The following is a 25010-nucleotide window of genomic DNA, read 5'->3' as shown; positions in this document are numbered from 1 at the left end:
ATGTTCAGGAGAGAGGAGTTAGCGCTGAAGCTCGCACCTGCGCCATCATCTACCCTTTACGGTTAATGTGAATCAAAACTCTTCAGGTGGGAAGTGTGAAGAATCTGGAATGTGTTTGACCTTTAGTGGAAGGTCGATGAGGGCGGCGGGACGGCGCCACGCTGAGCAGGGGACCAAGAAACACGACAGCAACTCAACGAGCACGACGAGCAGAGAAAAGAACGAAAACGCAGATCCGAGATCCGAGATCCGGATCGGCGGCCAAGCTGTGGCGGCAACGCAGCGCACGCGTCGCATCTGCCAGCCACGACATTATGACCCCGGACTGGGCGGGTCTGAGCGGGCCTGAACAGGTCTGAGCAGGTCTGACCGGCCGATCCTGCACATCCCGCAAATGCTCCACTACGATCAGCTACATGTCAACACAATCCCCACGGATTCAATCCTCCACTGCTTGTGTTCCTCCCATAATGCACCTGGGTGCCTGGTGCTCTCGGCATCCACAGAGAAGTCTCAGATTGTTCACAGTGGTCCATATGACTTGGTCATAATGTTCTGGCTGATTTGTGTGTTCGGGCCCAAACATGAAACCAGAAGAAGTGCTGTACATTCACACACAGATCAGCCTGGTCCGCTGTCCGCCCCCCCTGAGGTTCTGGAGCCGGTTCTGGTTCTCCGGAGAACTGTTCCACAGAGCTCCGGAGGTCTGGCTGAGGTCCTGGGCACCCGGATCCGGACCGGGTCCCGGGTCCCGGGTTCCGGGCCCCGGGGTCGGCTGGGCCCTCATAGCGAGGTGGACTGCTTGATGCTGTGGAAGCTGACCCGGGATGGCGAGGTGGGGATGGACATGGCCTGGGTCATCCGGGCCCGGATGGAGTGCTGCTCCTGCCAGCGGTGGAACCGCTTCCTCACCGCCGAGCGCACCTGCAGACGGCGAGAAGGAGGAGGGCGCTCGTTTTATTCACCTGCACCGACTGCAGCAGCTCCGCTTCCACCGCTTGACAAGAAGGAAATGAAGGTGAGATTCTACAGGAGCTTCTGCTGGTTCATGTGAAAACCGCACATATTTCATCATTTGTAGCTCACAGACGTGTCTAAACGTGAAACCTCTCACTGTGTTTCCATACAGAGCTATAAAATATTGATTAATTTGCGACCCGGCGCCGCCAGCTCAATGCGGACCTTCACATTGAATCACGGCGGCGGTGGCGGCTGGCCGGAGCGCCGTGCCGGGAGCTCAGGTGGCTCCATTAGTCCGCTCCACATCGATCCAAACGATCCTCTGCAACGCCCTCGGAATTACCGACATTAAAACCCTGACAGCACGTCTCCGCTCAATCCAATCAACAGGCCTGGGCACGGGGTTAAAGGGGGCGGGGCCAAAAGCAGAGCACCAATCAGGAACATAACGGCTGTGGTAACGAGTTTTTTTTCTTTTCATCAGGTTTTAAATTGACTCGTTTTTTTTTTTTAAAGGTAAATACTTTAATTCAATTTAATTGTAATTATTAAAAAACAAATCAGAGCTTAAAATCAACACACTAATACGTTTTTATGAAAGATTGAAATGATCAGAAAAAAAATTATTTTTGTTTTAAATGTTAAAATTTCATCTCATGTGGGAGAAATGTTCCAGAATATTCTTACATCAAAAAAAAAAAAACTGTGTCAATCTGAAAGAAGACTGAGAAACAGTGACTTTTTGGGTTTTAAGCAAAAAATTTGAGTGAAGATGAAAACATTCTCATTTAATTTGAACAAAAATGTTCCATGATTTTAAGGAGATTATTTAATCTCATGTGAAAAAAAAAGTTTGCAATAAATAAATAAATAAATAAATACATGAAAATAAGCTAAGTTTTTAAAAGCTACACTGATGGTTATATGAACGTGTCACATGTGTGTGTGTGTGTGTGTGTGTGTGTGTGTGTGTGTGTGTGTGTTCGTCTCAGAGCTATTTTCACTCATGTTTCACTGTGGACTCGTCCCTGAGCCTAGATGAGTCCTGACAGGGAGGCGAGGAGCACAAACTGATTCTCCTGTGTCCGACCGGACGTCACGAGTTAACGGAGGCCGAAGTGTGAGCGATCCCAACGCTGTCGCCCAAATTCCTGCAAAAACACACTCGGGCACCCAAAAGAGAGTGTGTGAGAGCCCGAGCAGTGTGTGCAGCAGACATGAAATGTGGAGTCAACACACTGAGGGGTTCATCTTACCTCGCTGTTTAGGAAGCAGTAAAACACTGACACAAAGAAACCCTGTGAGACAGAAGAGAGGGAGAAAAACCCAAACTGAGTCACTGAGTCACTGACCAACCAACCAACCGACAAACAACAAATCAACCAACATACCAGCCAAACCAATGGAAGGGTGAAGTCAACGAATTAATTAATTAACAATTAATTAAACACAGCAGGAAAATGTTTGTCTTCACGAGGTTTTCCAGTCTCACCTGGAACGACTCTAAGAAGGAGTTGAAGTAGATGAAGACGATCTGAGAGATCTCGTCTTCTCCCGGGTTGACGAAGAACAGCATGTAGGTGATTCCCAGCAGAGGGAGGAGCACCAGCGTGGCCTTCACGGCTTTCCTGCAGCCGGGGGAAAACGGTCCGTCAGGCGCCAGGAGGGGCAGAGTGCGGCTCACTCCGCCCAGACAAACCCCACCCAGAACCCCCGCCTCACCTGTACTGGATGGTCTCCGACGTGGTGGAGGCTCGCAGCTTGGTCATGAGGATCCGCACAATGTTGAAGAGGAAAATGAAATTGATCTGCAGGAAAGATTCAAGCAGTAAAGTCAGAAAGATGGTGCAGGCTGGACAACGTCCCACCATGTGGTTAATCTCTCTCTTGACCTTTGTTTAACCCCTCGACTCTCGCTCCAAGCCTCGGGCGTTTCTTTAGGAGCTCAAACGGCGCTAAATTTATCTTTTCTTTAGTGTCTGAGCGCATCAGCCCGTTCCAAGACTTCATTAAATCTGGACGACAATTTCCAAGAGGAATAATCCAACGTAAGCTCTGCCGTCACTCGTGGCAGTGCATTCAGATATTTGCATGAAAGCTCAGTTCTACATGGTTGAATATGGAACCAGAGATTTTTCAAGGATTCGAACCCGAAAAGAAGAATTTCAGCTTCAAACACATTCAGGATTTGTGGAAGATGGGAAATCAGCAGTACAGTGAGATTATTTCAGAGAGAATCTGCTCGAATTCAGAAAAAGCTGAAGCAGATTCGACCAACTGGTCCAGTTTCCTTCAGCTCTCCGACTTCACTCCTCCTGGTTTCCGCATCTTGTTAACAGAAACGACGGCGTGCCGCGGCGGCGTGCCGCAGCGTCACGCGCCGTTAACGCTGCAGCACGGCGCTCCGGCGGGAAGCTATTTAAAGCGTCAGCCGCAGAGTGTGTGGTCCAGGTGAGCCGCTGACTGGGAACATTGTTCCGCCGTGTGATGAACGACAGTCACACTCCGGCTTCATAAATAGACGCAGGAATAGTTTCCAGGCCGGCCGGCCGACCTTGGCCTGAACAGATGGATGGCAGCGTTTCAGGAACCCGCTGCTTTACTGCTGCTCTCGCCGTTTTTAACAGCGTCCCCCACGCGGCTGGCGCTCATATCAAAGGCGAGACACTGAACGCCGTCGGGTGACGCTTCATCGCCTCTTCCTGATCAGAACGAGGGATCCCGCTACAATGCATCATATGAATGGGATTTTTTTTTTTTGCTGCATATTAATCTGATCGGCGATCGGTATTCGATTGGTGCAAACTCCCGAGGCCCGGCTCAACGCCGCCTCTGGACTCCCTGCTTTCAGCTGCGATCGAAAATAATGGCGCTGGGGACGCTCTAACCCGGCCGTGGAGAGTTAATCCCTCACATTTATCACCGCTAGCGAGAGGAACGCTCCCAGCGCCGCCGCTTTTCACGCCCGCCAGGCGCTGAACCCTTAATGAAGACTAATTCTATCGACAGGAGTCTTACCACTAAGACAAGAATCATGGGTCCTTGGTAGATGTAGTCGGTGTAGACGCCCGCTCGCTTCCCAAACCAGCACCTGAAACAGCAACAGCAGAGCTGCAGGTTGAAATCCAGCAGCGATGGATTGGATCCTGCATCCTGGATCCTGCACATTTTGAGTCTCTTTACATCCATTCACGGTGGGAAATAGTAGAATTGTGTTTTGGCACTTCTTCCAGGAAGCTCTGCTCTGATTTGCATTTTTCTTATTTGTTCCCTGCAGTCGTTGGCGTCCCTCGTCACTTCCTCACAGCAGAGGTCGATCGTCACGGCCGTCCTGTGACTGCCTGTTCCGTTCATGCCCGCTTCTGCTCATTTGCAGACGTTTCCTCAGCTCATTATGGGATGGCCGCCACACGTCTCCTCATTGTCTTGGTCTCTGGGTCTGCATTACTGTCATTTGGACCAGTTTGTGACTCAGTGTCATGAAATTCATTGTTAAATCTGAAACAACAGATTCATACTGATCGTGCAAGACATTTATATATGTGGATAAATGAGTATTTAAGTTTAATTTCCTAAATCTACTGATACAGTTTCACACCTATCTGGCTCTACATCGTTATTTGCATCTGCAGTCGGACTTTCCTCCTCAGACTCCACAGTTGGTGTATGTGTCAACAGTTCGCCCATTAAATGTGAGTTCTTCTGGCGGCTCAACAGTCTGTGCACACGTCAGTCACAGATTTTAATAGTGCCCGCGCCCACACTGAGCCTCCGAGGGCACAAAGAAGAAGAGGATGAAGCTTTCGTGAGCTCGGATTTCTGGTCTTTTCATTCAATTTGCAGACAATTATAAAAGAAATAGAGGAAAAAGCCTCGACTTTTCCATGGACTCATAAGAGCTGAATCAATTTCCACCTGCCTAATAGGTGCCACAGGAGACTGAGCACTCCAATCACAGTCCAAACGGCGACGGTGTCATTAAGGGTAATCATACGATGGGAGTGTTATTACAGCCGGCTATTTATAGGCTTTCATTCTCTTAATGCAGCACAGTTTGGAAAATTTGCCCTAGTCCATTTTTTTCTGCAGCGGCAGTCTTAAATATCTTTAAAGAATGTGAAAGTCAAGGCGGAACTCACTTCTCGTTGTCGTAGTACAGCTTCCCGATGGCCCACGCCACAATTATGGGGAAGGGTATACCTGTCGGGAGAGAAGAGAGGAGACAAAGTGACGGCTTGCTCTGCTGCTCACATGACGATCCGTCACTCTGGGGATTTCCTGCTGAATATGGAATCCGTGTCTCCGTCTCTCCAGCCTGCCAAAACCTGTCACAAGCCATTTCTGCCGCTGTGCAGCGATCCGGAGAGGATCCGGAGAAGCAGGCCGAGACGAGCCGCCGTCCGGGCGTCGCTGGGAGAATCAGGGACGAGCTAATGAGTCACCCGGGTTAGAGATTCAAATCTTCAGCCTCAGTCTGGGAATCTTGAATCAGATGGTTTCATTAACCCAATTCCTGAAATCCTCAGGCTGCTGCCAAATAACCAGAGAGAGGAGATGATTCAGCGGAATACATTCACAGGGAGCGTTCATGATTCGGCTGAATCGATTCAATTAACGGAGCTAATGGACTGAGATGATTCAGCTGAACTGGTTCACTGAATCGAGTTGAAGGACTCAGATGAATCTAAATTTACAGTCACAGTCAAGTCAAGGGCGTCTGTTTTAACTGGATGTTTGTCTTTGTTCTGATTTACAGGCAAAGGAATGAAATCTATTCACTGTCCAGAACTGGTGATCAAAGCTCGTTCATCTTGTCAGTACTGGTCCATTTCCAGTTGACCTCTGACCTCTCACACCACTGAACTGTTAATAACAAGCTGGCACGCTGAAACCAGGACAATTTAACTTCTGCTTCTGCTTCTTCTGTCTGAGCTCCAGTCTGTGAACGCCATTAAACCTCCAGGTCAGGATTTGAACCATCGTCTGAATCACTGGGTGGAGTTCCAGTCCGATTCCTCCGTTTACATGCAGGAGTTGATCCACTTCCAGCAGCAAAGTTGAGTTTCAGTTTCAGCCATGCTAGCGAGTTTCAACGTTCCTATAGAGCTCAGTTTTGATGGGGGTAATGCAGTAATTCGCGACGTCTCTAACTTAAATGAACCGGAAGGCTTCGGTGACTCAGAGAAACCCGGATCCAGAAAATCAATGGGCTTGATCGCCTCTGATGAAAAGCGGCTGATCTCCTGACCTACAGAGGTTTAATGAAGCAGACAAACCGTCACTGAGCGTCTGAGCGACACCGGGAGGAGGAGCGGCGGATCGTCTTCAGCCGCCCAGCGGAACCTTTCCGCCTCGTTAGCAGACGAGCTGTCATTGGATGAAGTTGAATCTCCTCCGGCTGCCCCACATTCACTTGAAATCTGTCATTTTCCTTCTTGTTTTCGCACCTCGCTGACTATTTGTGCTCTTGAGGAGTCGAAGCCAAGCAGAAAATGTGATCTTATTTCTTTTTCCCGCGTCGCCCTCGTCGTCGCCGCTGCCCCGGGGAGAGTAATCCAGCTGGCACAATACAGCTAATCTCAGTCTGACAGTGTTGCTGAAGTCCGCAGCCAAACGTTTCCCAGCTGCCACAGCGGATCCTGAATCCTCCGTCAAGTCAGCGGCCCGGTGAAATCCTCCTGACCTCCATTCACATCTTCTCACATTCGATTCACTCAAAGTGACGGCCAAGAAGACACACAACTTCCTGGAAGGAGCTGGGCTGAAGAAACGTACATATGGACTCACCGCAAAGTCTAAATACCTTCTCATAAAGTCCACAGATTCTGACGTTTCACTGAATTCCTCTGTTCTGCAGATTTAAATCAGAAGTGGAAGCAGACTTTGTGGCTCTCTCCACGTTTCACTGCACTCGTTGGGTTCTGGGGCTTTAAGCCTTTTGCCAGGAGGGATTGTGGGGGATTTCCTCCACTCGGGGGTTAATATCTCTGCCTCTGCTGATTCATTTCTAATGCTGGTGGGGACACTCTGCATTCCCTCCTAATGCTGCGGTGACGTGGGAGTGGATCGACCGCCAACATGAGGTTCAGGGTCTGTATTAAGGTCAGGCTGAAGCACTTCATTTCACTTATTTTCCAGCGTGAGGAACATCTCCTCACGCTGGCTGGACTTCGCGGTCGGGACGCAGACGGAGCATACGTACACCAGCCGATGCAGATGAACATCCACTTGCGCAGCTTGTCGGTGGAGTAGGTGAGCACGATGGCAGTGTGGAGGTAGCAGCCCTCCCCGAACATCCAGAAGAAGTTAGTGGAGTGGAAATAGTTGAAGGAGGCGGTGACCAGGCGACACCAGACCTGCAGGAGGAGAGGAGGAGTCAGTCCTTTTGTTCAGTTACTGGAGGTCTGTAGTGCCGCTGTAGAGCTGCTGTAGAGCTACGATAGAGCTGCTGTAGAGCTGCTATAGAGATGATTTTAAGATGCTATACAGTTGCTGTAGAGCTGCTTTAGAGCTACTATAGAGCTGCTGTAGAGCAGCTATAGAGGTACTATGGAGCTGCTTTAGACCTGCTGTAGAGCTGCTATAGAGCTGCCATAGAGCTGCTATAGAGTTGCTATAGAGCTGCTTTAAAGCTACTATAGAACTGCTTTAGACCTGCTGTACAGTCACTTTAAAGCTGTTGTAGAACTGTCATAGAGCTTCTACAGAATTGCTATAAAGCTGATATAGAGCTGCTACAAAGCTACTATAGAGCTGCTGTACAGCTGCTATGAGCTGCCACAGAGCTACTATAGAGCTCCTGCAGAGCTGCTATAGAGCTACTATAGAGCTGCTGTAGAGCTGATTTAAAGCTGTTATAGAGTTGCCGTAGAGCTGCTATAAAGCCACTACAGAGCTCCTTTAGAGCTGCTGTAAAGCTACTATAGATCTGTACAGCTACTCTCGAGCTGCTGCAGAGCTGCTGTACAGCTGCAGCTAAAATCATGTGTCTTCCATTCATTTGTTCAAAGCTGTGTGGAATTATTGTGTTTTATGAATATAACCTGAACAGGAATATCTTTCATCAAGCTCAGCCGTCCACACCGCCGCTCCCTGAAACTCTGCCCGTCTAAACTCAAGACTCTGTATTGAACTACGGCCAACATCTCTCCTCACCTGCTCAGATCAGATAACAGGGAACACACCAGATAAGATAAGCAGCAGGAATTCGTACCACGTTGCTCTCGTGCACCTCGGGGCTCATGGTCATCTGCACAATAAACCAGGTGGCGTTCCTCAGGATGAAGGCGGTGATCAGGTTCCAGTGGATGATGTTCCTCAGGCAGCGGATGCTCCTAAGCAGGAACACAGCAGATGAAATCGGAGGTTTACTCTCCCGCTGAGCTCCAGACGTCATACTGATGGAAGATAAGAGATGCAGGAGAAACTGGCAGGAAATGTCTGAATTAAAGATCCTCTCCCGCTGAGTTCCACCGCGTTCCAACAGTTTAAGGCTTGAGTCCATATTTAGTAACATCGGCTTTCCTCCACAACACAGATGATCAGAAACTCTGCAGCTCAGCTGCTTCACGGCAGCTCAGCACAGAAACCATCGATCCAGGGAGCAGAGGAATGTCAGCAAGATACGCTTTTTTCTCACAGATTCACACTTTCATTTACTGAATTAATTCCTGAACATTTACCAAAATAATTGGTTATTCCCCTTATTCTTCATTTTTTTGTTTATTTGTTCTTTTTTATTCCTACTGTTTCAGTTTATTTTTATTGTTTTCCCATTGTAAATCCCATTTTAATAATCGCAATTTTTTTTTTCCTGCCAGTTTTCTCCGTATCATTAGTATTTCTTTTCTCTGCTTTTCTTTGCATTTATTTCCGTCACTGTGTATCCCGATTCAAATGTACTCATCTGAATGTTTATTCTTCTGGGTTAGAGTTCATGGTGTTTTCCTTCTATCTATCTATCAGTCTGTCTCTCTGGTTGTTGATCCAGAGCTGACTGAAGGTAAACAACACCGTTTCCTCAGGTAGATTACTGAGTCCACTTATTTTTCAAAGAATTAACTGTAATCAATTCAGTATTTTTGTGCATAAAAATCAAAAACCAGACTGTATTTCACTAGAATTTCCTTCAGTTCACAGAGTATTTTCAAGCTGCAGTCGCTCCTCTGAATGTAATCTCAGATTAAAAAGCCTGAAACTGAAGCAGGATGAATGAATAATTAAAGCAGAAGCCTCCTCAGCATGAAGCCTCTCTGACACAATGCGAAGCAACGTCTCGTCCCGCCGTTTGCTCGCTGTTTGTGTTTGTCCTCAAACTGCAAACAAATGGACCCCGGGACACAATTAAAAAGAGCAGAAATAGAAACGCGGCCTCGGTCATCGCGGTGACGGCCGGCTCCGTTCGTCACCAGCTGACGGCGGTTTGCTCCTGTTCCAGTTTCGGATGCAGGAGCCGCCGGCCGCGTGCCGACGTCCGCTAGCGTCCGCTAGCATCTGCTAACCGCGGCTCATTCAAACAAACGGCCACAACAGTCCAAGAACACACGACAGGCTTCCATCAAAGCTGGCCTGAAATCACTCCTGAGCTCCAGTTGGCTTCATCATTTTAAGGTAAAAATGATAATAAAAGGAGAAGTAAATTATAAACCAACAGAAAAACAAAGGAGGTATGTATTTAGGGTCGGACCCTGCGGATTATGTTTTCAATGAGATTTTTTATTGATCTGCTTTGAAAAAATCATTTGTCAGGTGAAGGGTTAATACAAATGCTGAGTATGCAGACACACACACATCACAGGCGTGTGTGTGTGTGTGTGTGTGTGTGTGTGTGTGTGTGTGTAGTTAAAGCTGTCGAAAAGCTGCTTTGGTGTAATTATAAGACGACATGGGAGTTGAAGAAAAGGCGCCTGCGGCGACAGAAAGCGCCGGTGAATCCGGTTGTCCCAGAACCAGGCGGATCATTTCCTCCCACTCCGCCAGAGAGCGTGGAGACGCATCCTCCGTCCATGAGGAGAACCCGAAGAGGGGGGCGGGGCTTCCAGGAGAACCCAGAGAAGGGGGCGGGGCTTCCAGGAAGCCAGAATATCAGAAAGCCCTGAGAGAAGGTTGATTGTCAGGTTTCTACCAGCAGCACAACCTGTCACCACCCCCAGGAAAAGGCCCCTCCGTGACTCTCACATGTCTTTTCCAGCCGTAACCCCCCCCCCCCCCCCCCCCCCCCCCCGCCCGATGCGACTGGAGGTCTCTCACAGACCTACATAATGACCTTCAGTTCTCACAGAGAGCGTTCACCTCAGATGAACACAGGAAACAGTTGAGCTGTTAAACAGCACAGACAGAGGTCAGTCCAGTTAAAAAGAAAATATGAGCCCAACTCCCAGCGGGCCGAGCCGCCGCCGGCGGACCGCCGAGCCGCCCGGCGAAGGCTGAACTTTCTCAGACTGTCAGACACCAGACGGGGCGAAGAGAAATGGGAACACCAGGAGGAAGCTGAAAATAACTCCTGCCTGCGCGGCTGTGCTCGGTGTAACTTTCAGGGTGCGAACCCCCCCATCAGATTAAACATTAACCTGCTGTCTTTTACCAATGCAAAATGTTGTTTCTCCCTCGACAGATGTCCACACACACGCCCTCACCTGTGAGATCGCCTCATTAGACGCCATTAGCACTTTAATCAGGTTGTTTTTTAACGACGGCAAGCAAAGCCGCTCGATTCAAATCACATTTACCCGGAGAACATTCATTCTCCGTCTTCTGCCTGCTGATGCGTCGATGTGAGCTGGATGCGTTCACACGACTGAGTTGTTGGAGGAAACAGTTTTAAAATGAACCTTTCAGTTTCATTGACCGTATTCTCTGGACTACGAGTCAAACTTTGATAGTTTTTCCATGAGTTGTACTTGTCAGATGGTTCAGAATTGATCAGTATCGAGATAACGCTTCTTTAAATTCCTCTCACTGGAAGGAGCACTGCTCCGGCGTCACTCGCCGTTGCTCCACCGCTGAACGGTCCGGTGAAATTACAGCGAGTGGACATAAATGTCAGCTTCGCTGGAGGACGAGAGGAGAGAACGCCGAGTGACACCGAGTCTGGTTCATTAAAACTGCAGCCGATCGCCGCCGATCTGGAAACACTGCATGGAGCGCCGTCTGGACGTGGATTTTTATTCTTTCTGTCACAGATGAGCTGAGCTGTCAGCTCTGTGAGGCTCCGTCTAATACCTGGAGTCACTTCTTTAAAAAGTTATGAAGGTCCTTTTAAAGTTAATGGAAAAAAAGAAAATCAATTATTAAAAAAGTAATGATGATAACGATTAAGCATGCTGTATAATGTGGCTGTTAGGGGAGGAAGATGCTCTATAATCTGGATGTTAGCTGAAATTACACCTTCTGATAAAGAGAAGCAGCAGCAGCAATAAAGAGAAATAAAGTGAGGGATGGTTTCAGAGGAAGTCATCATGGCCATGACCATATTTGGATTGAACAGTGAGCAGGGAGTCTTCAGACCCTCCAACGAGCCCGACGTCCACATGTCGTCTCGTTTTAATTCTCCTTTGCTCAAGTTTGATTTTCTGCTTTACTTGTTCGGTTCATAGAAGCCCTGATAATCCGTCGGATTAGCAGATTCTGTTTTCTCAAAGTGCTGCATCATCAGCTTAAAGGCAGCTCCATCCATCACGGACACGGCCGCTCTGCTTCCGATGAGTCGCCGTGGTGATCTATGGCCACCGGCTCGCCGATCCGGAGGGCAGAGAGGCATGAAAGCGATCGGGCGATGACGGGCAGAAGATTTCAATAATTAATGAGGCTCCGCCTCCGCGCGGCTGCAGACGGTATGGATCGGCCGGCTCGATGAAATCAAAGAGCAGGGGTGGTCGGCGTTTGTTCTCACAGCGGGGGAACTTTCGCTGTCAGCACTTTTCTGGGACGAGGAGGCGAAGGCCGACCTGGAGGATGAGGACTGAGATGAGGACCGTGATTCCGCTGCCTAATCCGATCAGACGGATTCTTCTCAAACAGACCTATTGTTTTCAGTCGCAGCCTTTTCCCGTGTGATGAAGGAAGATCTCCACAGGAGGAGCGTCTCCAACAGAAAGACTGAATAAAACTCAGTCCATTAAGAAAAGCTGCATTTTTTTTTTTAGAAAGTTGATGAAACATTGAAGAGTTTGACTGAATTCTCATTCTGGGTCACTTCGGGATGAATCACACAGCTACAACCACAGCTCAAAGATCTCCTTCTATTTATACACAACGGCAGGGAGTTTGGCTTCCTGTCTCACTGAGGGGTTTGATTCCTGACTTCTGAAGTGTCCTTGAGCAACACACAGCTCATGCTTGTGAAGAAAAACTCACATCTATTAAACTATTAACTGAATGAAATACTCTGCGTATCACTGGAGCCTCTTGACATTTTCTCTCCTACAAACTGAGAAGCGAAGCAGTAAAAGAAGAATGAGGTAAACAAACGATCAAACTGCCCCGTTTCCTGCAGCAGATGACGGTTCGAGCACGTTCCACCAAGGTTCCCCCCGACGCTGATGATTAATGTGAGTGAGAACGAGTGAACGGCCGGCGGAGGAAGCCATAAAGCAGAATAGAAATGTGTTCAGTGTTCTGACAGGTTGAGTCTCAGAGACGAGCAGCTCAGGATTTAAAGGACAGAAAACCCTGGAAAGTTGCTGCAGAGTCAGTTACAGTTGGCAGGGGCTAAAAATAAACTTTTCCCTCCGCTTCCCCCGCTGGCCTGATGCTCCAGGAAATAAACACTGCACACAACCGGTTCAGGACCGGTTCAGGGCCCACTCAGGACCCACTCAGGGCCGATTCAGGGCCAATTGAGGACAAATTCAGGACAGATTCAGGACAGACTCAGGACCAATTTAGGGCCTATTCAGGGCCAATTCAGGAACCATTCAGACCCGATTCAGGACAGATTCAGGACCCATTCAGGGCCAAATCAGGATGGATTCAGAATCGATTCAGGACCTATTCAGGACTGATTTAGGACGGGAACAAGGGCCAATTCAGGACTCACTCAGGATCCATTCAGGACTAATTTAGGGCTGGTTCAGGACCCATTCAAGGCCAATTCAGGGCCAATTCAGGGCAGATTCAGGACAGATTCAGACCCGATTCAGGACAGATTAAACTCAATTTCAGGATTGTTGCAGGACCATATTGAAGGTTTGTCGACCATTTCAGGTCTGTTTCAGGACCGTTTCAGGCCTCTTTCATGTCTTTTGTCTCATTACGCTGCAGAAACAAGCTGCCTTAAATGGAGCGAGCTCCTGTCACGCTCAGTTTTCCAGTTTATCGTCTTGCTGCAGTGAAACTGTCAGCTTTGACGTGTAATGAAATCCTTCAAAAACATTCCCCTCTTTACCAGCAGAGGCCTGATTAGGTGCGTGTGAGACACCTTCTATAACATCAGAGGCTGGCACAAAGCACAAAACACACTAAAAGCGCCTAAGAAACGTCTTCCTCACGATGTCCGGTGCATGGAAGACTAGAAATGTCAGGAGGGGAAGTGACTTCCTGTAACTCCAACTGAAGCTCTGCGCTCGTCTCCGGCTGCTCTCATGGTTCAACGCCACCAAACAGCACGGATGTGAGGCTGCTGGAGGAATTCCGGGCGAGACAGAATGAATACATGAATGAAAGATTGAATAAAGTGAGTTTTTGACGGCCTACACACACACACACACCACACACACACCCAGCGGCCTGTTAGGAACACGGTTTGTGCATAAACACCGTCCTGCAGCGTTTCCCACCTGCTAAATCCCTCCAGTGCCCTTTCGCGCTTTTCCGGCTCCCCGGGGCGTCCCGGAGGATCGATGGCTGCCCCGGCTGCGGACGGTGCGAAGACCTTTCTCTGGTTCACGCACGGCTTCATTCAGCCTGCTCGCGTGGACTGTCGGGTTTTTCTTTTCCTCCTTATTTAATTCAAATCAGAAAGCGGGATGTTGGGATTCTTTAACTGAATCTTTCCGCAGCCTTTAAAAATCCGTTTCTACCTTTTGGGCTAAAAACTTCTGCCTCGTCTGAGTCTCTCTCTGTTTGTGGTCATTTCATGATTATTTTTCATTCTTGTGAGGATCTCTGGTCACATTTAGTCTCTCAGATTCTTCAAGTTTTTTTCTTTTTCATTTTTGCTGCATGTTTGGCGACTTTGTGTAACTTTTCCTCCTTTGCAATCTTTTCTTGTACTTTCCGGCTTCTTCTCAAAATAATTTTGTTCGCAAGTTCATGTTTCGATATCAGTATCGGCGTTGATATTGATCTTTTAATTCACGTCTCTTTTCCATATCTTCACATCGGTGTGTCCGTACTAAACAGGTGAAAACTGACAGAGCTGAGTAAACTGAGTAACTTTTGACTTTTATTGCAGTGTGTTCATCTCCTCCACTCCCCCTAGTGTTCAGTCATGGGACTGCACTTCAACAGACGTCAGTATTTGCTTTCAACTGGATCAAATCTCTCCAGTATAAATGTCTGTGACTGTGCTGATCAAATGCCCCGTGCTGCGGACTGAAGCCACTGTTGCTAGGCGACCGGCGGACATGTTGACACCGCCTCAGCTGGTTGGCGTCACCGAGCGGACGCCGGATGGAGACCCGGCTGCCCCTCGTCTCCGTTCTGTACCTGAAGCCTGTAATCCTCCAGGAACACGCCGCTTTGTTTCAGAACCTTCCCTCCACTGATCGTTCGGCCAAACGGTTTGGATTTCCGTCTCTTTTTCCCCCCCGAGATGGATCTATTATCCCCACTGGTGGAGGGGGGGGGGGGGGGGGGGGGGCGGTGGAGGGGGGATGCCCCACTTTTTGCTTGTGTCTAAACCTCTTTACATCTGCGGGATTGAGATAGGGAAGGTTTCATTCCATGACCAAATGGTTTTTGAATCCGAACGCGAGGCGCTTTGAACCCCGGGAGAATAGCGACGCTTCTGTCACATCCAGGACGTCGGCCGGATTATTGGCCGGCCGGCGGCGGCGGCGGCGGCGGCGGAGAACAAACACTCACCTCAAGCACAGGAAGAGGAAGAAGGCCACCAGCAGAGCCAGCATGGAGATGCAGTGACCCAGGAAGTTGATGATCACGGCGATCTGGTAGTGCATCTTCCCTTTTTTCTGAAAGGAAGCAGAGAACAGGAGGGTTTTTTTGACTCCTCCACACAAACAGACTTTATTCTGTTTGACAAAAGACGGAGAAAAGTCTGAGGAGGGCTTTTTCACAGCGCCGACCGCCTCCCGCCGAGGCGGCGGCCGGCGGTGGGCGTCGGGCCGCAGCGGGAGAGTCGAGACTGGAGGTGAATGAATGTAGAGTCGCACGCCGTCGTCTGAGAAAAAACAACTATAAATATCCCGATCTGGAGTCAAATCAGAGGAAATCTGCTTCAGACACGTCTGAATCGTCACATCCTCCTCCAGACGCAAACATCCATTAACCTCTCAGAGAGCTGCTTCGCTCACGCTCTCAGATATTTATGACTTTTTACTGGGAAATCAACAGAACATTGAGGCATGTCTCATTTCTCTTAATTCTTCATTCGTATTTTTTATATGAACTGACCAGATGAAGCTTTGCATGTCTAAATAAAACCTGGAAACTTAATATTGTTGCTGAAACACATCATCAAACAGGAAGCAGCGAGATCCAGAACCGCCACCGGGAGCCGCCTCCCCCTCCAACCCGAACCCGCTTCACTAAATCTCTCCAAACAAGAGGATTCACATGAGGGCTTCAGAGAGTTCGGCGTTGTTTGTATGAGAATAAACTCCTGAAAAGCAGAAATGAAAACACAGCAGAGAGCTCCACGTGTTTGTCGGAGGTTCAAACGTGTTGTGATCGCAAATAAATCAGAATTCAACAAGAAAAGGAGAAAGGAAAGAGAAGACTGCAGCAGGAGGGACGGTCGGTCGTTGCAAAAACACTGAAACAATTAAACACTGGGGTCAGCATTCGTTCTGTCTCCTTTATTTTGAAAGAATTCTGTTAAAAGCTTAAGTGTACATTTATATTTTCAGTGCTGTTTAACCACATGGGTTAACGGTGGGTTAACACCAGAGTGTGTGAATCACCTGCAGCCCACTGACTCTAATTGATTGATTTCAGTACGAGGATCACTGAACATTGTGTGAAGCTGCAGAGCTCACCTCCATTATTGCTTTGCGGTGGTCTTGTTTGTTTTTGTGCTCAAATTTCATGTTTTAACAAGTATTTGTGTTGTTTTCCCAAGAAAGCAGAGACCGTTTGTTTTTATAAACTGACAGGCTGTAAAACTGAATCCCACACACACACACACACATATGCAGGCTCCACATGAGGCCTGCTGAGAAGCAGATTTTCCAGGGAGCTTGAACACGTCGCCTTGTAAACGGGGGTTTGAGACCACCGGCCGTGACTCCGATATGCATTGTGATCACATCCTGAGATCGGATTTCCTCCTCGCCGCCGACGGTAATCTGCAGCCGTAAGTGGATTTACATAACCTACTGGTGTCTACGCCCAGATTAAATGCGAGCGTCTTTAATCCGCACCCCGCCCACACGGGGACGCGTCATCTGGCCCATTCATTACATTTTGGAACGGCAGCTGAAGTCGTTGTCGCTTTCTGAGTCCGGACTGGACGGACGGATGAAGCCTCTGCAGCGTTTCTGCAGCGATTCAGTGATGAAAGTGTTGAGAGAAGAAACCCAGCAGGGTTTCAGGAGGGCAGGTAACACCTGCACAGGTGAGCCGTCCGTTAAGCGATGCTCCATAGTCTGAAGTTGGGTCTCGCAGTGTGAAATGTTTCATGCTGCCATCAGGAGCGTCTTGGCTCAGCTTTAATTAGATTTTCCAGTTGACAGTTTAGCTTTAATTAGCATTAATCTCAGCAGTTAGCACGCGGCTCTGCAGCTGCCCGTGAATCCTCAGGAAGTGTAACCGAGCCTCTAATCTGGCGATCAGCTGATTTGTGGGGTGAACCGTCGGGCCGGCGTCGTGCAGCAGCAGCAGCACATTCCTCCGCAGCGTCTTCCCGCGCTGCGCGGCGTCCGAGGCCGCTCTCCGCACTGCCACGCTGATAAAATAATGATATTAAAGCTGTTAGCGCCGCGGCTGCACCGTCGCCGGCAGCGTGACCCACATCCCGTCATCACTCTAATGGGAACACTTCGCCAAAAGTGCAGCGACAATCCCGCAGTAATGCCGCGGCGCTCCATTTTTCATGTTCTTAATGACAAAGGCTGCTTGATGGAGGTTCCAGCCCACTGCTCCACTTTCACTCTCTTTCACTGATTAGAGGAAGGAAAAAAAAAACAGGTGATCAGATCCTGAAAAAAACTCCGTCATCCACACATTCAAAAGCCGCTTATGTTACCTCTAAATACAGTCACACGTCACCGAGAAAACAGGAAGCGGTTGTCGTACTGAGACCGAGACATTTCATCCTCTTCCATGAAGTGGAAATCAAGCCCGGAATCATGATGCTGCCGCCGCCGTGCTTCGACCTTCGGATTTTAAAGAAAGCTCTTTTCCAGATGTTCTCATGCGATCAGTCCACATCCAGATCTCTCAGAAAGGTCACAGGAAGTTGAGTGAACTTCAGTCACTGGTCATTTTCTCGAGCGTGGAGCAGAATTCTAATCCAGTCCAGACTTTTTACTTCACTAAGTGTTGTTTTGTTTTGAACTCGTCTCAGCCGGGCTTTAGGATCACCTGCACTCAGACACAGTTCAACTGTGGATTAATGATCATGTGAACTCTTTCAGATCACTTGATGATGCTTTGAAGGTTTCTGTGAATAAACACGTTTTAATGGGGTGGTTTTTTTGTTTTTTTTTTTTAATGATGCTCGGACTCGCATCAAAACACGTCTCACATTAATTTGTTTATTGGAATGCTCAACAACAAGGTCAGCTCAGGACCGACTCTCACTGAACTCCTCACCATCACTGATCGATAATTAACAGCATCAAGTATTCTGTATGGATCGTCACGTTTTTATTCGGAAACGGAGTAAACATTAAATCTCTCACTTACTGTGTTCGGGGAAAGAAAAAAAAATCATTTGAAAACATAATATTTTTATTTTTTAAGCGAAATTCTTAAACAATTCTTTCAACATTTTGTCTCCTCAGATACTTTTATTCTGAAGAGCAGTTAAACACAAAAGTCTATTGTGACCAGTTCATGTTGAAAATACTTTTAGAAATACCAACGGTTCCGAAGACTTTCTTTTTTTTGAAGAGTGAAATGTTTTTTTGGATGTTTTCAAAGACTGGCCATGAAATCCACTGCTTGATTCAACTGGAGTCTTTAAATAAAGAGCTGAAACCTTCAGGTAGTTTTTCCTCTTCATTCTCCACTGTGGTCTCAAACCTTCACCAACAGACAATGGCTCTGACGCTTCTGCTCTAAGTGATTTCTACTAATCTCATCATCATGTTCATCATCATCATCATCATCATCTGGTTGATTGATTGGTTGCTGGTTGGTCAGTTGGTTGGTGGGTTAGCTGGTTTTAAGTCAGAACACCAAAACCCTGGACGAAGAGGCTGTCTCTTAGGTGGACTAATTGAGGGATCGCATACAGAACATCGATCGCGGCCGATCCATTGATCTAATGAGACAACCTGGACTTAATGGGTGCAATCAGTTCTCTCTGTTTATATATGAAATGTATGTAGATACAAGAAACTGTCTGTCCTATCTCTTCTCTTTCTGTCCCCTCACCCCAACCGGAGCAGCAGAAAGCCGCCACCTCTGAGCCTGGTTCTGCAGGTTTCTTCCTGTGAAAAGGGAGTTTTTCCTTTCCACAGTCGCCTGTGCTTTCTCATGTGGATCTGTTGGGTTTTCTCTGTAAAAGTGTCTAGAAATGACTATGTTGTAATTGGCACTTCATAAATAAAGCTGAATTGAATTGAATTGAATTGACTTGGTTGGTTGTTTAAACTAAGCGCATAATTTAAATGGGAGTCTGTGTGTATGTGTGTGTGTGTGTGTGTGTGTGTGTGTGTGTGTGTTTGTGTGTGTGAATCATAGTGTTTTATACTATACAGCCACTTCACTTTTTGCATTTATTTAAAAAAAAAATTCTCATCAGAACTTTGATTGAATTTTACGTTCATACTGGAGAATATTTCCAAACTGTTTACTTCTTTTTAACTTCAGGACAGAAGTTGAACTCATAGTTTTATCAAAGTCTTTTGCTTCCAATGTTTCTTCTGATCTTCTACTTCAGTGAAGAGCGTCGGTGCTTTTGGAAACTTTGCTTAAAAGCAATTCCAATCATGTGAGAACATTTAGTAAATAAGGGTTTTTTTTTTCCTTTCTTTTTAAATAGAAAAATATTGCAAAAAGTTCTGTTTTTATAACCAAGACGAAGTTTTGTTCATTTAATCGAGAAGCTGCGCTTGATTAAAAACGCCGCTGGAGTTTCACTGTGAGTATTAATATAAAGCTGTGAAATGTGAATCAGTGCTGGGGGGGTGGGGGGTGGGGGGGGGGGGGGGGGGGGCTGCATGGTGGATCTGAGCCTGAGAAGAGAGGAGGAGGAGGATGAAGTCAGGCCGACCGGCCGCCCACCGCCGGCCTCTCCAACCCGGCCTGACTCACCGTCTGTCCGCCTGCCGAGCGTCGCAGCCGGACCCCAAACGGCGAGGGGGGGGGGGCATGTGTTCTCCCCCCTCAAACAAACTCTGCGAGGAGCGTTTGATCCCCTCAGCTCGTCTTCCCAGCGGGAGCTCCTGGGTCTCAATCCAGGCTGAAGGAACTCCTCCTCCTCCTCCTCCTCTTCCTCCTCAAGTCAGTCACTCTGCTGCCGCCACGCCGTGATTTATCTCAACAGCAAACGCGCATCGTCAAAAGGTCAGACACTCCATCCGTCTTCGGGCCGGATCGATGGACCGGCGGGGCTGCGAGAGTCTGAGAAAGCAGGACCTCAGTCCAGACTCTGTTTTCTCATCTTCACTGATCCATACGGAGGAAATGAGCAGCTGGTCGTCGGGAAAAGAAAAACCCGCTTCCTCTGTGAGGAGGCGACGCTTCACGTTTTCACTGCTTCTGAGAGAAGAGGAACAGCGTCTGCTCCAAATGCAGCAAATATCCTGACAGTGGAAACAAAATAATAGTTGTCACCACATCAGTGTGTGTGTGTGTGTCCATTCGCCTGCTATTAAACAATGCCTGGATTCAGCCGAACGCTCATCTATCAGCACACCATTATTCACGTGTACCGACGCGTCGGAACGTCACAAAGCGCTGGAAAGAACGGAGACGTGCGTTTGCCTCCCACGTAGAAACGCCTCCAGCTGTGAATCCACATCGATCCCCCCTCGCCGAGGTTTCCGTGGGGCCGAGGCACTCACAGCGGCGGGGGGAGAAAGTGGCGACTGACTCACCGCCGGATCAATACAGGCTCCACGGCTCCGGCGGAATGTTTTCAATGAAACCAGGACTCAGTGAGACGCCGTCGCCTCCCACAGCTGGAGAGACCCAGAGAGACCAGCGGACCACATTCACCGCTTCACGCTGAACAGCTCAGTGAAGAGGTTCAGGTTCAGCTGGTTGTTCGGCTCATTTTTCTGTTTTGACTCTTCCATCCTGCTGAAACCGGAGAATCTCCTCGTGACGGTCGCATCCTCCCCTCCTCAGCCGTGGTTCGCTCCATTTTTCTGCCTGTCTGTCACAGTAAATGGTTTTCAGGAGGCCGCTCCTTCACTCGCTGCTTCTCCTCAGGAAATAATCACTTTAGGGTTTACCTTAAAGCGATACTTCAACATTTTGGCAAATTGGCCCATTTAGCGCAATTCCTTAGTCATTTCGAACAGCATACTTACTTTTTTGTGAGGGCGAGCTGTTGTTTATTCAGAGGTGAGTCGGGGAAGGTTTTCGGGACGGACACAATGGAAGTGGATGGTATTTTTGTTCCCCCTCGTCAAACCCATCAAATACACAATCCAACAAGCCCAAAACACTTTGGCGGACACGTTATAATCCGCACATTCACTACGCTGTGGAATATTAATGCAAAATTACGAGACTGAGTTGTTTATGTGAAGATTGCTAAGGCGGAACTATTTACTAAACATGGCGTCTGGGCGTAGTGATTTCAAAAGAAAAAGTAGTTCCCAGTATTTGCTTCAGTGTCGTAACGCTACAATATTATTTGTTGTTGTTCCACAGCGTAGTGAATGTGCGGATTATAACGTGTCCACCAAAGTGTTTTGGGGTTGTTGGATTTTGTATTTGATGAGTTTGACGAGGGGAACAAAAATACCATCCACTTCCATTGTGTCCGTCCTGAAAACCTTCCCCGACTCATCTCTTAATAAACAACAGCTCGCCCTAACAAAAAAGTAAGTATGCTGTTCGAAATGAATAACGAATTGCGCTAAATGGGCCAATTTGCCATAATGTTGAAGTATCGCTTTAACAATAAAAGCCGAGAGTACTGGAACCGTTTCCCTCCATCTGGAACTTCAGGAATATTGAACCAGCTGGGCTCACAAACATGAACTCTGACCTCCTGTTTGGTCTTGATTTCATTTGGACTCAGAATAGGAGGAAACAGCATCGTGCCCGTGTTGAATGAAGACTTAGATGTTACCGTCTCATCGCGGATGGAAGCAAACCCGGTGAGGTTTGGGTTGTTGGGGATATTCAGCTGCGGCAGATGGCCGGGCCAAAGTAAACAAACACGCCGAGTCCACGTTTTGCCCCGTCGTTTCACATTCGGCGCCTGATTTGGGTCAGCGTGTTCTGTCTGCAGCGGCTCCATCTTCTGTAACACAGACGCTCATCACAATCAGTGGGCGGTGCAGGTGGGGGCGGGTGGGGCGGCGACCGGAGGACGAGCGACTCGACATGTGGATGGATGCAAATGGAAATGTGGAGCAGCAGCAGAAGGAGGAGCACCAGGCAGCTCACGGCATCCAGACGCTTATCAGCTTCACATCCACCTCGGGCGACGCCCCGGGAGGGAGCGGATCATCGGGTGATGCTCGGGAGGGAGTGGATCACCAGAGCGGATCACCTCGGGCGACGCCCCCGGAGTGGATCGCCTCAGGCAATGCCCTGTCAGTGGGTTGCCTCGGGTGACACCCTGGGAGGGAGTGGATCACCAGAGCAGATCACGTCGGGTGACGCCCTGGGAGGGAGCGGATCTTCTCGGGTAACACTCGAGAGCGGATCACCTAGGGTGACGCTCTGGGAGGAAGTGGATCACAAGAGCGGATCACCTCAGGTGACGCTCTGGGATGGAGTGGATCACCAGAGTGGATCGCCTCGGGCGACGCTTTGGGAGGGAGTGGATCACCAGAGTGGATCACCTCGGGTGACGCTCTGGGATGGAGTGGATCACCAGAGTGGATCGCCTCGGGCGACGCTTTGGGAGGGAGTGGATCACCAGAGTGGATCACCTCGGGTGACATCCAGGGATGGAGTGGATCACCAGAGTGGATCGCCTCGGGCAACGCTTTGGGAGGGAGTGGATCACCAGAGCGGATCGCCTCGGGCGACGCCCCCGGAGTGGATCGCCTCGGGCAACGCCCTGTCAGTGGGTTGCCTCGGGTGACACCCTGGGAGGGAGTGGATCACCAGAGCAGATCACGTCGGGCGACGCCCTGGGAGGGAGCGGATCATCTCGGGTGACGCTCGGGAGTGGATCACCTAGGGTGACGCTCTGGAATGGAGTGGATCACCAGAGCGGATCACCTCGGGTGACATCCAGGGATGGAGTGGATCACCAGAGCGAATCGCCTCGGGCGACGCCCCCAGAGTGGGGTGCAGCCGGTGACGCTCCCGGCCGATATGCTGCAAACCAATCCTCTGATTCTTCCTCTCTTAACGGCCGCAGGCTGCAGGAAACGCAGCCTTCAAATCCTTATTTACTGGAAGTAAAGCTTCAGGATCTGTTCCTGCAGCAAACCTCTGTGGTGGGTTTAATTAACTCCACGCTTTCAGCCCCCCCACCCCTAAAGAAACTCATTAAGTAGGACACAAGCACACAGACGGTGCAGCACTGCCTTAAGGAAGCAGCTACTTCACCAAACAGGGACAACAGGGCGCATGGATTTTACATTTCCTGCCTGTGGATCAGTGGAAGTGTGTGTGAGTGTGTGACCCGGCAGGTCCAACACAGGATGGGGAAAAATGGTGCAGACCGTCTCCGGCCTACAGGACTGAACAGTGGATTTAATATAGAATCTGAGGACAAGGTTTCCACTTCACCTTCGAAATATCAAAAACTGATCATTTTATGTGCTTCATAACCCCCCACCCCCGCCCCATCCTCTGTGGCACAGTGGTTTGACCCATTTCCCTCCCTGTGGTTGAGTGGAAGTGTAATTTTCAGGTATTTTTTTGGATTAATATCTAATTCCTGCAGGTCCACGTTTAAAAAAATGTCATTATTCGACACTAATGTTCACAAACAGCGTCATGTCTTACAGCGACTCACACGAAAGAAGGCGGACGGAAAATGAAGGAAAAAGATCAACCAGAGATAAGTTACCAGAGGAAACGGCAGTGGATTCAACTATTGAATATTAACTTTGATATGAAATCCTCTCTTGATGCTTCGGTCCAGTTTCCTGTACGTGGATCAGTGGAAATGTGTCCGAAGGAAGGTGACTGATTCTCATTTTATCTTATCAGACACTCTGGGAAAAAACCCACAACTTCATAATTTTTAAATGAGATTTTTTTGATTAATTTTGGATAAATCAATGAAAAACTGAAAGATACTCCACTAAATGACACATTACTCATTCAAAAGTATACGTTCCCCTTTTTTCCCTCACATTGGTTTCATCCATTTGACCGGAGCCGATGGATACTGTTGTAACCTCAGGAATGAAGCACGCACACTCGGTTGTAGTTTAACTCAGTTTTAGTGAACTTTTAAGAATGGATGAAACCGCCGGACTCTTCACTCTTCAAACATTTGCAAGAATACACAAGAATAACAACTTTTTTCTTCTTCCAGCAAACATGTTATTATTTCCAAACTTTTTCTTACTCTCTTCTTCTTTTTTTTTTGTTTTTTTACAAACACAGATCAAGTTTCCTTTCGTTCTTGTTTCTTCTTTTTAACCTTACATATCACTGCCATTTACAAAATTTACAAGTTCAGTCTTTGAGGAGGCTTGTGCTGCCTCATGGACCTTCTCGGACCTGCTGTAGTTTCAGGAGCGGGCTGAGCTCTGTGAGAAGGATGTGCGGCAGGGGAAAGTGGACCAGTTTGCTCAGACAGATTGTCATTGTTTTCAGGGGCAACTGGCACCACTACACAGTCCATCGAACTGTCCACACTGTCTTCGCGTGGAGCCCTCTGAGGCCCCTCCATCCCTCCATCAGTTGCGAGATCGCACGTGGTCCACATGCCTGCGAACCTGTCTCCCATCACACAAGTCCACCACAACCGACACAGGACCAGAATAATGATGAATAACACCTGGCAGCCATGATGAGCCACTGCCAAAGTTTTTCACAGAAACTCTGTCCTCTGGCTGAAACACACGCTCCTTAGCATGCAGGTCTCGTCTTGCTTTCTGCTGCTCATGTGAGCGGGTCACTCTGGCTCCCACATCTGGACGAAGGAGGTCAAGGTGAGATTTGGGTTTTCTCCCCATGAGCATCTCAGCAGGAGCCAAGCCAGTGGTTGAGTGAAGGAGTGAGTCGGCACTGAAAAAGGAAGCGTGACAGCTTCACTTCCAGCGAGTGTCCTGACATCTTTCGAAGACCAGCTTCCAGAGTTTCAACTGCACGCTCTGCTAAGCCACTGGAGGCTGGGTGACTGGGTGATAAGGTGCAGTGCGAACGTGACAGATCCCATTTTTCTCCATGAACTCTTTAAACACCTCACTGGTGAAAGTGGGCCCATTGTCAGTGACAATCGTGTCTGGCAGACCATGTGTGGCAAAAATGCTTCTGAGTGTATCAGTGGTAACTGAAACTGTGATGTTTGACATGATGTGTGCTTCTAGCCACTTAGAATGTGAGTCCACTAGCACTAGAATGATATGTCCCATAAATTGGCCAGCAAAATCAAAATGGAGTCT

At 48.4% G+C, this 25010-nt stretch overlaps 1 protein-coding gene across 1 annotated transcript in view; it reads right to left on the bottom strand.

The window, feature by feature from the left end:
• Nucleotides 1–783: 783 nt before the first annotated feature.
• Nucleotides 784–25010, bottom strand: part of LOC115393592 (corticotropin-releasing factor receptor 1-like) — a 47601-nt gene continuing 23374 nt past the window's right edge. Inside the window, 11 exon segments of the mRNA XM_030098661.1 lie at nucleotides 784–855; nucleotides 857–924; nucleotide 1316; nucleotides 2217–2258; nucleotides 2453–2588; nucleotides 2683–2768; nucleotides 3979–4051; nucleotides 5100–5160; nucleotides 7163–7316; nucleotides 8174–8294; nucleotides 14986–15092. Of these exon segments, the coding sequence (XP_029954521.1) occupies nucleotides 784–855; nucleotides 857–924; nucleotide 1316; nucleotides 2217–2258; nucleotides 2453–2588; nucleotides 2683–2768; nucleotides 3979–4051; nucleotides 5100–5160; nucleotides 7163–7316; nucleotides 8174–8294; nucleotides 14986–15092 (921 nt within the window).

This window comes from Salarias fasciatus, chromosome 8 (genome assembly GCF_902148845.1).
Source record: "Salarias fasciatus chromosome 8, fSalaFa1.1, whole genome shotgun sequence".
NCBI lineage: Eukaryota > Metazoa > Chordata > Actinopteri > Blenniiformes > Blenniidae > Salarias > Salarias fasciatus.
This window is presented reverse-complemented; position numbering and strand designations above follow the sequence as displayed.